This window comes from Peromyscus maniculatus, chromosome 8, assembly GCF_049852395.1.
Source record: "Peromyscus maniculatus bairdii isolate BWxNUB_F1_BW_parent chromosome 8, HU_Pman_BW_mat_3.1, whole genome shotgun sequence".
In the NCBI taxonomy this organism is placed as follows: domain Eukaryota; kingdom Metazoa; phylum Chordata; class Mammalia; order Rodentia; family Cricetidae; genus Peromyscus; species Peromyscus maniculatus.
In genome coordinates, this window is record NC_134859.1 from 15683287 (window position 1) to 15698708 (window position 15422).

General features: G+C 53.0%; 1 protein-coding gene across 1 annotated transcript in view; it reads right to left on the minus strand.

The window, feature by feature from the left end:
- The window catches only part of Stk10 (serine/threonine kinase 10), a 97935-nt gene extending 84627 nt beyond the window's left edge, over positions 1-13308 (minus strand). The window contains exon 1 of the mRNA XM_006978877.4: positions 13054-13308. Within this exon, the coding sequence (XP_006978939.1) occupies positions 13054-13209 (156 nt within the window). The 5' untranslated portion in view covers positions 13210-13308. The remainder of the gene's footprint in view (positions 1-13053) is intronic.
- Positions 13309-15422: the final 2114 nt, after the last annotated feature.

Here is a 15422-nt window from a genome sequence, read left to right on the forward strand (position 1 = left end):
TGGCATGGGCTCGGCCTCCTCCAGGGAGGCCGAGTGCCCACCTTTGCCAGGCTGCCGGAAGGGAGACTATGAGGGAGAGTGTGCTGTACTTTATAATTACATCTCGTTTAATCCCTGTAACTCAGGGATTCGACTCACCTTATTTTCCCATCCCAGACCTCTAAGAGTTATTATAGTCAGTGCATCGCGGTAGTTCCTAACCAACAGTACTTTCCATGCTATTTTCTATTATTCTAAAAATAACACAAGTACATGAAAAAAGAATCTTAAAAATAGAATGGCACAAAAAAGAAAATCAAAATAACAGCATCTCAGAGACGCTGCTCTCTGCATCTTGAATGATGGCTTCTACGTACCCTTCCGTGGCACAGTCGTCCCAGGCTGACACAACCCGGCTGTGTGGTGCAGCAGTTGGAGTGACCCTGTGTTCCTCACTCTCTCCCTTTCTACACTGAGGACATGAAGAGCACCTGCCTGAGAGCATCTACTGAGCCAACCTGAGAACAGTGCTTAGACCAGGCCCAGCCCAATTAATAAGAAAAGACTCAATGGTAACTCTAATTTCTCTGCATCTTAATTAGCGTACAGTAACTGTATGTATTCATAAGGTTTAGTGAGGCCTCTCAACACAAGTGCCGTCTGTGACAACCCTGCAGTCCACATGTCAGTCATCTTAGCCACTTACCACTGTGTGTGTTGGCAGCCCCAAAAGCCCTCTATGGAGCCAGGCATGGCAGCATGGGCCTTTAAACCCAGTACCCAGGAGGCAGGGGCAGGTGGATCTCTGTGAGTTCAAAGCCAGCCAGGTCTACATAGAGAGTTCCAGGACAGCTAAGGATTATAAAGTTAGACCCTGCCAAAAGCAAACAAAACAAAACAAAAACTCTGACTTTGAAATGTTAGCAAGTGTGGTGCCAACTGTACTCCTGGCACTGGGCAGGCCAAGGCAGCAAGACCGTGGTGAGTTCTGAGGCTAGCCTAGACTACCTAGTGAGTTCTGAGGCTAGCCTAGACTACCTAGTGACACTGTCTCAAAATGCTGGGTTTTGTTATTCTAAAATTAATACCCACTCATCAAAGAGAATCTAAAAAAAAAATGGAATGGCAACACACACACACACACACACACACACACACACACACACACACACCATCATTCTCCACCTCCACCATGGCTGCACTAGAGCATTACAGACGGGTCCTCCTATCCAGCCTCTCTCTATACACATTAGCCACCCTCCCTCTCCCTGGGGGAGAGCTCCCGGGATCCCAGGCACAGGTCACTAGCATCCTTCCCTCTCATTCTGTGAGAGCAAGTCCTCCAGTGCTCACATGTGCACATCACCAACGATCTCAGAGCACTCCCGGCAGCATCCCCAACCTCTGCTAGCTAGTCTACAGGACAGCTGCAGACTCTGTGGACTAGGTCAACCCTGGCACCCAGGGCTCTAAGCTCCTCACTAACAGTGGTACTCAGCCATGGTCCTCGGCTCCTCAGGTCTCCTGTTGCCTCGGAAGGTAAGTGGGACCCTGGAGGAGAAATCCTTCAGAAAGAGACCAAGACTCAGAGCAAAGGTAGGAAGAAGACTCCCGAGGTCGAACAGGTGGCCTGCTGGGGCAGGGGGGCCACCATGTCAGAAGCACAGCAGCCTGGATAGCAGCACCCATTTAAAAAGGCCAGGAGTGTGCTGGGATCCCAGAAAAGGCAATCTAGAGCTTTCTAGAAAGGAAAATAGAAACAAGCAAGACCCAACACTGGTTTCTCCTGCCAGGACAGTCACGCTGTCTCTCTGATACCCAGAGTTGCTCTCAGCCACCCTGGACTCTCCCACCATGAGGCAGCCACAGAACTGGGGCTTTGGTGAGCCTACAGAAGCCGTGGCATCCCCAGGCTCTGGTGGCCTTCCGGTTTGGGTTGTTTGCTGTGCTGGGGATGGAAGCTTAAGCCTCATGCACACCCCAGCTGCAGGGTGGCCTTCTTTATCTCCACTGAATCATGTTTATCCTCATACCACAGAGAGCAGTAAACACACACCGACCCCAGGAACCTTCATGGCATCTAGCCAGAGCAGCCTCAGCACAGGCAAGGACAGGCCATGAGGGACCTTCGGGGAGTATGCCTGCTATTCCCCAAGAATCCACACTCATCTGAAGTTAGGAGAGACCCTTCAGAAAGAGACCAAGACTCAGAGCACAGGTAGGAAGGCTCCCGAGGACAAACAGGGTGGCCTGTCGGGGCAGGGGGGCCACCATGTCAGAAGGACACCAGCCTGGATAGCAGCACCCATTTAAAAAGGCCAGGCGTGGGTGACAACAGCTGCCGGCTGGCCTTCTCTGTGTGACTGGCAGAAGCTGCAGGCTGCCCCCTGCTCCACAGAGGCAAGCCCTGCTCTAATTGACAGCTCAAAAGATGGAGGCCAAGGGCTGTGAAACAGCTCAGCGGTGAGGCACACATACTGCTCCTGCAGGACCCCAAGTTCAGTTCCCAGGCTCACACCCACCTGACACTCAGCTCCAGGGGATTCGATGTCCTCCTACAGCACGTGCACTCATGTTCAAACACACACACACACACACACACACACACACACACACACACACACACACACACACGCGCGCTTAAAAAATAATAAATACAGGGGCTAGTGAGATTGCTCGGTGATTAAGAGTGTTTGCTGCTCTTGCAGAGGACCCAGGTTCAGTTCCCAGCACCCAAGCACCCACTTGGTGGTGGTTCACAATCTCTCGTCACCCCAGTTCCAGGGGATCCAACAGGCATGAAGGTGGTACATATACATGCATGCAGGCAAAACATTGATGCACATAAAGTAAACAAGAAACAAGACTAAACATGTTTTAAATAATAATTTAAATCTACCTTAAACAAACGGAGGGTGAGGTGGCTTGTACAAGGTCACAAACACAGCGCAGTAGGGGAAAGCCAGGAGCTGAATCCTGAGTTCATGCTGAGTGGCATTTGCTCTTTCATTCATTCTGTTATGTGAGCATCACTCGTGTGTGTGTGTGTGTGTGTGTGTGTGTGTGTGTGTGTGTGTGTGTGTGTGTATGTGTGTGTTGGAAGCATTTAAAGCCTCTCTACAAATGGCTCTGAAATATACCAGTGACATCAGCCACCATGGCCAGTCAGCTGAGCTTCAGCCAGAGAAGCCATTCCGTGTAGCCAGCTGCTTCCTATCCGGTTAACAACCTCTCTCCAGCCAACCTGCTCTGCCCCAGGGACTTGACACCTACCGGGGAGGGCAAAGGGACATAGGACATGTACACGGGAGCCTGGTGTGCTTCTGAATTCTGAAGGGGAGTCCTGACTGGGATGAGAAGGGGAAGCCAAGCAGGCCACTCTGAGGAACGGGAGGAGGCGGCTGCCACAGCACCCATGACTGCTGCAATAACGGGAAGCCCTGGCGAGGGTCCGTGTGTCGCAAAGCACTGCCCTCCTTCAGCACTTCTTGGAGGCAGGAGAGTCCCCCATCTCCTGACAGAGCTAAGCCTCTAGTTACCAGCCCAGAGCTCAAAGCCCAGAGCTCAAAGCCCCATCTCCCGCCCTCCCCCTCATCCTGGCTATGATAAAAAGCTGTTGGTTTCAACCAAAGAATCACTAGGCGGTGGAGGAAGGAAGAAGAAAACAGCAACCCGGGGAAGCAGAAGCGAAAAGGGAAGGGAGAGAGAAGTGGGAGGTGCCTGGGAGGGAGGGGGCAGGAGGCCCTCGGGGTGTATCTCCCCACGACAGGTCCTGCCTCCCAGCCACCCCACCCACCCACCAGGGCCCAGGAGGGTGACAGATCCTTCCTCATCTTCTGCCCTCAGAGGCCCCAGCCACTTCCTCTGCCGTCCTGCCCATCACCACTTCCTCTGCAGGGGAGGCCACCATCAACATCCACTCGAAGCAGGCTCTGAAAGAAGGTCATGTCTCTAGACACAGAACCCACAAGGCCATGAGGAGACATCACAGGGAAGCAACCTTCTCTAAGATGACCTTTGGCTTTTCTTCTGTTCTCTGGAGGAGAAAGGTACACGCTCCTGGCCAGAAAGGCCTGGGATTAAGTCCCAGTCCTGCTACAGAAAGGCTGTGTGACACTGAAAAAGTCACTGGACATCTCTGGGCCTCTGTCCCTACATTGTACAGAATGAGGGGACTCTCTGGTCATGGCCTGGTCCCCTTTCTCCTATCCACAGGGGGGTCCTTTCTGACACTATAGAGGCTGATTCAAAGGCTGATGACAGAAAGGACATTATTTAAGATGAAAACTGCCACATTTAACTTCTTCAGTGCATCACTCGAGGCCCTCTTGACTCAGTTCCCGCTACGATCTGAACGTCTACGTCCACCTCAAAAATCCGTATGTGGAAATCCTAACTCCAAGATGACAGCGTTAGAAGACAGGGACTTTGCCATGGTGATTAGGTTATAAAAGAACAGGCCTTGGTAAATAGGATGAGTCTTTTTTTTCTTTCCCCCGAGACAGGGTTTCTCTGTGTAGCTTTGTGCCTTTCCTAGAACTCACTTGGTAGCTCAGGCTGGCCTCGAACTCACAGAGATCTGCCTGGCTCTGCCTCCCGAGTGCTGGGATTAAAGGCGTGCGCCACCACTGCCCGGCAGGATGAGTCTTGATAGGAGAAATAGACTTAAGAGCATTGGGCAGGTCCTTGCCAAACACCAAATCTATGAGAGCCTCGATCTTGGCCTTCCCAGCCTCCAGCTCTGTGATCCCAATTGTCTGATTGTATTCAGCTACAGTATATGGCTATGCAGACCAAGGGACCAGCAGACACAACCTTGTCCTGACAGCACCCGGGTATGCCCAGCTCAAATGCTCAAACCCACCAACCACTGGGAGGAGAGAAGGCGACATGGGCAGGGTGGACCAGAGACGTGGGGACACAAGGCCAGGCCAGCTCTATGGTACTCAACACAAACAGTACAAAAGAGCACCAGAGATCAGGCGGGCCTGCGCAGACACGCATTGAGTACCGGGACCTCAGAAGAAAACTCAGTATCTCTCCATGTCTGTCAGACGCTAAAATGACCACTGTACTACACAGTCACATTTTCTGGTAGCCCTGTGTGGCTCCTGTGGTCTGTGGGACATTTCCGGGACAACAGCCAGGCTCCCCTGCTCCTACAGACGTGGCCCTGCAAGAACACAATCTAGAAGCTATCAGCCAATGAGATGCTTCCAGAGGAGACCCACCACTACTGGTCTTCCGGGAGCAATTTCCTGGGTTCGAATGTCAAGGTCAAGTGGCACTGAGTTGAGCCTGGGGAAGCCACACAAGCCGACGACTCTCGGGTAAGCAAGCTCAAAAGCTGGCAACCCGGGTCTCCGTGCCTACCCACTGCCCTGCCCAGCTTCCTTCTCTCTGCCTTCTGACCACCATCTGGCTGCCCTGCCCACGGGCAGCTTCCTACTCACCACGGCTGCTCCCTGTACACTCTCTTGACGGGCAGCCTCCAGCCCACTGCCGGAACCTGCTGTCTTCTAAGCACCTACTCAGACCTCCTGCTGCTCTCTGGTGCAGGCTACCTCCCCTGACAGCTCTGAGGGTGGCTATCTTATCAGCTCTGTTCACACATGGGGAAACTGAGGCAAGCCAGTCACTTCTCTCATCACACGGCCAAGATTTGAATGCTCATCTCTGACGCCAAGGTTCAATTCTTTCCTTATGTAACACAAGGAGATGACAGGCACAGCAAGCCCTCCACACCTGTGGCTTCCACACCCAACTTTGGGTTAAGAACTTTTTTTTGCTGGGCGGCGGCGGCGCACACCTTTAATCCCAGCACTTGGGAGACAAAGCCAGGCGGATCTCTGTGAGTTCGAGGCCAGCCTGGTGTACAGAGTGAGATCCAGGACAGGCTCCAAAACTACACAGAGAAACCCTGTCTCAAGAAAAAAAAAAGTTGTTTTTGTTTTTGTAACCGCATCTGTACTGAACACGTACAGACTTTTTTATGGTCTCCAGTGATGCAGTACACCGACTTACACAGCAACTTCAGTGCCGTAGATGTCAGAAGTCATCCAAGGATGATGGAGAGTGGATGGGAGGCTGTGTTAGTACTGTTCCCACTTTATACAACAAAACTGGGCTTACTCCGGGCAAGTGCCCAAGGGGGGGTTTCTGGGACCAACGCCCCTGGACAGCGGAGGTGACTTTACTCCAGCTGAACCACATACAGCTATGACCACCTGATTAGCTCTGCCTCCCCTGTCACACCCGGAGCATGTGCCAGTGTTCAGGATAGTCTTGGTGGCCACAACTGAGGTGGGGGTTTACTGGCATCTGGAGGAGAGTGGATACAAGCTGGAGATGCTGACAGCATCTATCTACAAGGCATGGGGCAAGCCCCCAACTGTGAACTGAAGTTCCCAGGAGAGGGGGGCAGGGGAGCAGGAGGGAGGGAGGGAGGGAAGAAGGGAGGAAGGGAGGAAGGGAGGGAGGGTCAAGCTATGCCTGTGTTAATGATTCTACAAGGCCAAATGACTAAACTTGAAGATTAGGGAGAATTAAAATGTTGCAGACAAAAGACGAATTGAGAACTAACTATCCACCGCCCATCCCTGTTCAAACCTAACATCCCTGCAACTACCAATGCCAAGAATGTCCCCAGAAAGCACCTGAAGCCCACAGTGGAGTGTCCTCAGTCCCCCTTCCCCCTCCCCCCTCCCTGCTTTGCTGTGGCCCTCCTACCCATGGCCCCACCTACAGATCGATTATGATTTACTCTATTCTGTGACTAATAAAAATCTCACGTGACCACTTCCACAGTGGGGCAGAGTACATGGGGAAACCCAGGTCTGTGTTCTGGGCACCGGCACTCGTATCTGGTCCCAGGCCTAACTCACCCCCTCTGGGGTGAGAACAGTGTTTTCGTGCTGACAGGGTGAAGACTGAGCCGGGCAGCAGTGCCAACAGTGCCCAGGCAAGAAGCCCAGGTGCCCCAGCCGAGCTGCAGGTGCCCCAGCCTCGCCGCTTTGCCCCCAGTTAAGTGGCCGTGCCATGGCAGAGCCTGCTCAGAAGCAGCACCCGGAGTGTCAACAATCATAAACAACCCTGGCACTGCCCCGAGGGGACCAGGGGTAAAACTATTCCTCTCCGTGGACGCCTCCTCTGCACTGTAGACGACTACTCGCAGACAGCTGAGGCGCAGAGAAAGCCACTGGCTTGGGGAACAAAGGGGGCCAGGATGGAACACAGATTCTATTGCCCTCCACAGCCGCCCTCAGATGCCCCCAGAGGATGGCCCTGGGGGTTTCTCCCTCATCTGGGTCACCTCAAGAGACGGGGATTGCGTGAGCATTAGTGCTCCTTCCGGCTAGCCACGCTCACACCTACCCTGGCCTATTCTGAGGTTGCTGGAAATCGTCCAGTGTGGTGGGAGCTGACCCAGGCCAGCTGCAATGCAGATGGATTAGCAGGCGCAGACCCCTGCCAGGTGCCCTCGAGGGACAGGGTACTATGACGAGTGAGGAACGGCTCACAATGGCTTGGACTTGAGTTTAAAAATACTAGGCTGAGAGGAAATAAGGTTACTGCCTAGGGGCAGATCTCTTTCCGGAGTGGGAGTAGAAGGGGGCAGTAGGGGAGGAGAAGGAGGAGGAGGAAGAGGAGGAGGAGGATACAGGAGGCTCTGGACAGCCCCAGGGGAGCCAGGCGGAAACCCAGGCTTTCCAATGCTGAGGAGCAGCAGAGGAGGTAGAAGAAGGGAAGGCCTGGCCTGGAGGGTGGAGGCCTCCAGCACTGCCGCCCGGCTGGCTCTGCCAAAGCCAGCAGAGCTGAGGGCACCTGAGGTCTGGGCACAGCTGCCCAGGTCCCCTCACTCTCTGGGGATCCACAAAGACTCTGGGGCTGGCTGTTAGCGAGAGAAGGCAGCAAAGGCCCTTCCATAAATTCATCTCACTGTATTTTCAAAGTCACCCTCAAGCCAGGCATGCCCTCTGACCCACTCATTCCTAGCTGGGAGTCTGGCCTGAAAATGCATTTAAAACAGAGAAAGAATTCTCCAAACAAGCTGCTCCTCGACCTAGTCAGCTCCGCTATAATGCTAACGTTGAAAAGGCTATTCTGTTGCGAGGCCATTCCACACACCAGGGACCAGTTTTATCCTAATGCTAAAGTCAGCCTGGCTTAAGTGTCAGGCAAAAAATGGCAGATGACAGCTGATCAGAGCAAATCCAAGGAGTGCAAACTGCACTGGACCCCTCCAAACAAACTGTGGGCCAGACAACAGCCCCTCCCCCAAATTATCCCCACACGGTGGTGACCATCCTGCATTCTCCTGCTTACTGTCGTATTCTGGGTTTCCTACCCACACCAAGCCAGCCCGCACAGATCTGTGCTTCTGAGGACGCATGTCTCACATTACAGAAGATGTAAAGTGCCCACTATGTACCTGACAGAATAAGAACCAATAAATTTTAATTTGTTAGTAGTTTAAAAAAAAAAAAAATGAAGCCGGGCAGTGGTGGTGCATGCCTTTGATCCCAACACAGGAAGAGACAGGAGGATCTCTGTGAGTTCAGGGCCAGGCTGGTCTACAGAGTGAGTTCCCTGGCAGCCAGGGCTACACAAGAGAAATCCCGCCTCAATGTAAATAAACAAATAAAATGAAAAAAGACAGCCAGGCACAATGGCCCATGCCCGTATAACCAGCCACACAAGGGACTGAGGAAAGATATTGTTTGAGACCTTGAAGGAGTTGAGGCCAGCCTGGGAAGCAGAGCAAGATCCTCTTTTAAAAAACCAAAAACAGACACAAAAGTCCAGGCTGGGGACACAGATCAGTGGGGGATGTTTGCCTCGTGTGCACAGGGCCTGGACCCAGCCCGAGGACTATAAACACGGTGACCTGTGGGGGGACGCAGGTGACTTAGTTCTCTTTCCAGTTCTTTTACTCCCCTCCCACAGTCTTGACTTTACAAGCTAACCTTTTTGTTTGTTGGTTTGGTTTGGTTTGGTTTTTCCAGACAGGGTTTCTCTATGTAGCCCTAGCTGTCCTGGATCTCGCTCTGTAGACCAGGCTGGCCTGGAACTCACAGAGATCCACCTACCTCTCTCTGCCTCCTGAGCACTGAGATTAAAGGCCTGCACCACAGTACCACTACCCGGCTACAAATTAACCTTTTAGAAACTCAAACACAAAGCAACCTCCAGAAAGCAAGGAAGTCACCTCAGCCACTAGCCTGGTCCTTTCAGTCCTCTACTCTGTGGCCCCTCAAAGCACGGGGCACATGATCAGCCAGCGCTCTGCATCAGACTCTGCTGAGGGCAGATTTCCAATGCAGAGACTAAACACTTCCTCTCCTCCCTACCCCACCTTAGAGAGGATGATGGTTCACGATAAGAATTCTGAAAACATGCCACCCATAAGCCTTATTTTGAATTCGAGTAATGAACTAGCAATGATTTTCTTTCGGAACCAACTTTCCATCACACAGGAACGTGGTGAGAACGGCCTTGACGCTGGACTGAATCAATCCTCTCCCTGTCTCCTGAGGCCGATCAGAAACCTGAGGAGGACAGGGGCTCCCCGTTTCGGAGACTGCAGATGCTCCCACGCTCACGGGTCCACGGGAATCCTTTCCTCACCATGCTGGGGAACAGAGCCTCCCAAGAACTCACAGGCCAGGGAAGCCCCAAGAAGGTCCCTATCAAGGAGGCTGTGCAGAAACGCTCTGCTCTTTAGAGGGTGGGGGTGAGAACCAGCGTCTTTCTCCACCCATGGCCCACTGCTTTCCGGGTGCCATGCCAACCGGCAACAGCTAGTCCCAGCCATTTAACCAAGATCGAATTTCTCATACTGCCTCAGCAACCGGCCAAAGAATCAGGAAGTGGATAGAGGTCACGCCCCTTGGTGAGAGGGTCTTAGTTTTAAAGAAATAAAAAGGCTCTGTAGGTGCTCAGGGAAGGGCGGGGAAGCAGCGGAGGACAGGCAGGCTGGCAACAGGGCACAGTGAACAGGGAGTATCTTCCTGAGTGGGACAAGGAAAAAGTATTCAAGCAGAGCCTAGCATTGGGGGTTCTAGTCCCTCCACCCTCTAGAAACCAGTAATCACACACACATGAACTTTAGTTAGAATGGCATGTCAGATACTAATGTCACAGAGGCAACACAGACATGTGTCACTCAATAATGGGGACACGTTCTGACAAATGCATCATCAGGTGATTTCATCATTGCAGGAGGTACAGCATGTACATACACAATCCTTACACACATACACAGTGGCATGGCTTCCTTCACCTGGGCTCCAAAGTGTGTCTATGTATATAACACATACGCATGGTAATAGTATAGCCTGTTGTATCTAGGGCCATGTTGAACAAAATAGCACAGAATTAATGATTCCATCGCTAAGGACTTGCTGCACAAGAAAAAGCCTGAGTTCAGATCCCAACACCCACAAGAAAAAGCCAGGTATGGGAGTTCAAAGCCTGTAATCCCAAGGCTGGGGAGGCAGAGGCAGGAAGATCCCCGCTTGCTGGCCAGCCAATCTAACTAAATAAGTGAGCTCCAAGTGGACAGTGGCTCTGGAAGAAACCCAGTGTCAATCTCTGTCCTCCACACACATCTGCCCACATGTGCATGGGCACCTGCACATAGGTGGGCGCGCACACAAAACCTTAAATCCAATATGAAATGATACTTAATCAAGAGACAGGGCAAATTAGAGACAGACGAGGTTCTGCCAGCCCACCAGGACACTTTAGGGGAAACTTCAAAAAGCTGGATTATGCTCTGAAGTAATAGAGCGCATCACACAGTAGGTACATGGCAGTGATGGTCACTTGATATCCTCATCAAGCATCTGGCACTGTAAGTCACCCACATTTCTATACGCATGAAGGGCAGGTTTGCTATGTCAAAGCATGTGGGGAATGTGTTGCATGCAAGGTATGGCACTGGGCCAAACAGGAGTGCCTCTCAGCTCATGGAGTCTCATGGGGCCATCTTTGTCTATGCAGTCCATCACCGACCCTGACAAACTGTCCAGTGTACCAGCTGCCACATGACCCTCTTGGTCTCCCTTTCCTTTCTCCTGCCTTGAAGCCATCTCCCAGCTTTGGGAATTAGGGTCACTCTTCAAAAGGGTTCATATGCTTTGGAGAACCAGGAGGCAACAAAATGCCGAGTGATCAGAGCTCCCTTAGGAACTAACTACCTGGGAACAGCAGAGTTTTACTCAGCAAGCAGAAATGACAAGGGAGACTCTGGTCTCTGGAAAGCAAAGCTCTGCATTTGAGTTTAAATAAAAATGAACCATACAAAGCCAGAACAGGACACTTGGGAAGGGTCATAGAGACAGATGAGGTTCCGCCAGCAGAGCAGGACACTTTACAGGAAACTTTAAAAAAAGTTCAAGTATGCTTCAAAGTAACAACAGAGAGTAGATACACAAGAAGGTGGCTGGAAGTCTCTAATAGAGGAAAACAAACACGGAGAACTCAGGGGAGGCACTCAGAAACAGCGATGTTATAGACGAGGAGTGGGGTGGGGAGCCCAGAAGCTGGGGACCACTGCCTAATGTCACCAGGTGAATGCATCAGAAGAGAGAGGACATGAGGACAGCGGAAAGGATGGGCTGGCCTGGTAGCCCTCAAACATGGGCAAACCCCTCAGCCAAGGGGCAGCAAATCCATTCAGCTGGAATGCGGAATGACCTCTGCCTGACTCTCCCACGGGGGAACTTTGCTCTCCTTGGGGTTCCTCAGCCCTCTGACAGGAAATGCAGCTCACAGAGGAGATCTCCGTGGGTCTGACTGGCCTCCCAGCTGCCATTGCTCCAAGCCTCTAGAGCACTCTGAAGGGCTGAGGTGGGCCTCAGTCTTAGTTTCTTTTCTTTTGCTTGTTTTGTTTGTTTTTCTTTTCTTGAGACAGGGTTTCTCTGTGTAGCCCTAGCTGTCCTGGAACTCTTTTTGTAGACCAGGCTGACCTCGAACTAGGATCTGCCTGCTTCTACTGGCATTAAAGGTGTGTGCTACCACACCCAGCTGAGAGTCTTAGTTTCTAACAAGCTTCCCAATGATGCTAATGCACCGCTCCTAGGGAGCACACTTCTGAGATGAGGCTCTAGCAGACCAATTTCAAGTCAAAGAGAACCAAGCCCCAACTCGGGGAGCTGGATAAGCCCTTTCCAGCACCCTAAAAGGACAATCCTAGGGTCAGTGATCCCTCTAACTACAGAAGCCCCAAGGACAGTGACTTAGGGTTTAGGTGGGCAACTAACAGCAGCTGAACTATGGGAATCTCCCAATAAAAGTAGGGGATGCCAGACTGCAGTGGGCAAGCCTACAGTTTAAGCTACTCCAGAGACTGAGGCAAGCTGATGGCAAGTTGGGAGGCCAGCCTGAGAAACATAACAAGACTCCATCATGGGAGGTTGGAGGGGGAGACTCCCCGACACCCCACCCCGGAGGAAATGAGAAAGGGTGGAGTCAAGATGTACGAGTTAGGTACCTTCGACAACAACCCAAGCACTCAGAACTTGCTCAGAGGACCAAATTCCAGGAGCTGTCCGTCTGCACACGTGTCTAAATGGAATCATCTCTGCCCCACCCACTCCTCCGCTCAGCCTCTGCCCTGTCTTCCTCCAGGGGAGAGGTAACTGCTAACAGGGAGCCTCCGGTGACTCAGGCGTCCAGAAGCCAAATCTGTGCCCTGCAGCTGCAGTCACAGGACCCTGTTCTCGCCTTCCGTTGAGCCCTCCAGCCCCCGCCTGTCCTGGCTCACTTCAGGACCCCTCTGTCCTCCCTGAGTCCCTGTCTGGGCTCATCTTCAGGAGTGTCCCTAACTCCCAACCCTCCCAGGTACAACCCTGAGCCTTAATGTTCCCACAACATCGGTGTAGCCCCGCTTTATAAGATGTGCCACTATCACCGTGTTCCCGGGGGTACCTCGGGTAGCCCCCTGGGATGCTGAGGTCCTACAAACGTCCCTTTGTGTCCAGTGCGGGACACACAGGAAGTGCTCAGAAGCAGCTGCGCGGGGGTCAGGGGCTCTCAGGGCCCGGCAGACGCAGCCAACGGGACCCTCACCTTGTAGACTTTGCCGAAGGCGCCATCGCCCAGCTCGCCCACAATCTCCCACACGTCGTTGGGGTCCAGGTCCCGGCGGACGTGCTCATATTCCCGGGACTTTCTCTTCTCGAAGTTGGACAAGCGCAAGATGCGGCGGAAATTGGCGAAAGCCATGCTGGGTCCGGAGCGCGGCGGGAGGACTTGCGGCTTCGCAGAGCCGCCCTCCCCGCAGCGCAGCGCCGGCCAAGTGCGCCGGTCGCTGCCGGGAGCTGCCGGAACCGCGGCCCGCCCGCCCCGCCCTCCTCGCCCCGCCCCGCCCCCTCCTGGACCCGCCCGCAGGACGCCCGGCACCCGCGCGCGCGCCGGTCCCTGCCGGCTCCACCTGCTCCGCGGCGCCCCGAGACCCCTCAATTGGCTGCGGGAGCTCCCGGCTCCGCCCGCGCCGCGGGGCACTCTGGAGACTGTAGTCCGCCGGATGGCCGGCCCGAGGGCCCGTGGCGCCTCCCGGAACCCCAAACCTTCGGGGTTCGGCTATCGCCCTGCGATCGTCGTCCGTGCCAAGCTGGTGCATCAGCGCGTAGAATGTGCCTACAGCGGCTTGGTTCGCCCTTTTCCCGTGCTGGATGCCTGCGCCCTTCGCCCCGGGGTTCACGCTGGTCCTCGGTGCTGCTCGCCCCAGGGTTCACGCGAGTCCCAGACTGCCTTCACCCCGCTTCCTACGTGGATCTCAAGCGCGGTGCTGCCTCCAAGCGTGTAGAAGGCAGAGCCCCGCGGCCGCGTGCCCCCCAATCCGGGCCTTTCCCCGCCCCCGCCAGCCACAGAGGACCAGGACTCAGAACAAGAAAAACAGAGTCCCTTTAGAACCTATTAGGCTTGGTGGTAGGTTAGCAGATATAGTCCTTATTTAGGTAAAACTTTCTAGTTCTTTTACCAATTTAAAAAAAAAAAAAAAAAAAAAGCCCGATTAGACATAAAGCCGGAGACATCCCTGATACATTTCTTCTCCATCCTGGAGGCAGGACCCTCGTCGCTCCACCCTAGCTGCTGGGGTCCTGCAGATTACCAGGCGCCTTTCCTTGGTATCAGGATGTGGGTTCTAGCGCACTGTGCTGCGGGCTGAGCAGCTGGAGGGCCTGTGATGGTGACCCTCCCCCATGAACAAGTGAGTCTCACACTCGGGCACCCTAACTTCGAGAAAGTTGCTGCTCCCCTTCCTGGGGACTCAGTTCGAAAATATTCCTGGAGCCGCGCGCAAGCGCCAAGTGCGGTTTCTCGTTAAGAAAGCCGGCTGGAGAGTGAATACGATGTCCTGGGGATTCGTGCAAAAGGCGCCCCCGAATAAAGGCTGCCCCAGTTTCGATTGTTCCCGCCACTGAATGAGTGTGGGGAAATTTTATCATTGAAAGAAGGAAATGTCACGCAAAAGTGCTCTCGTTGAGTCAGCCTGTGAACGAACCGAGGGGTAGGTCTGTCACTGGGTTCGGTGGGACCCGCTGAAGTCTGTGCAGCTATACCGGATAGGGAGAGGGTCAGAATGCGCTGACCAGTCGCGAGAGCTCCAGAAGAAACACAGTGAGAATAAAAATAGAAAGGTCCTCTCCAAAATGTCATGCTACGTGAAGGAAGCCAGACCGCATGAGGTATGACTGCATTTATATGACCGGTCCAGAAAAGGCAAAGCTGTGGAGAGCCGGTTAAGGGTTGGCTTCCAGACGTGGGGACTGGCTGGAAAGAACGATGCGGAATCTCACTGAGGTGATGAAAATGCCCGGAAACGGAACTACAATGACAGTTCTACAACTCGGGAAGCTCGTCCCAAATCACTAGAGCGTCTTTTGTTTTTGTAAGGTGTTGGGGGGGTGGGGGGAGTATGTAAATTATATATGAAAAACGCAGCAATAAAGGGAGGCTCAACAGAACCAAAGGTACTTAGAAACTTACGTTAAATCGGGTTTCCGCCAATCGGGTTTCCGCCGGGCGGTGGTGGCGCACGCCTTTAATCCCAGCACTCGGGAGGCAGAGCCAGGCGGATCTCTGTGAGTTCGAGGCCAGCTTGGTCTACCAAGTGAGTCCCAGGAAAGGCGCAAAGCTACACAGAAAAAGCCTGTCTCGAAAAACAAACAAACAAACAAAAAAAAAATTGGGTTTCCGTTCTTCTTTTGTCTCTGGCTTCAGGGTCTCTCAGTGGCCTAGAGATGCATGAAGACAGCCAGAGGGTTGTGCCCCTCCCCACCCTGCTTTCAGGAACAACTTAAAATGGGAATTATCAATTCCTTGTAAGTACGATAAATAGTGCTTTTGATGTGTATATCTCAATTAATAGTCTGAGTTTGCATAGTTTTGTTGTTTGTCTGTTTGTCTATCTGTCTGTTTGTTTCAGGACAGGG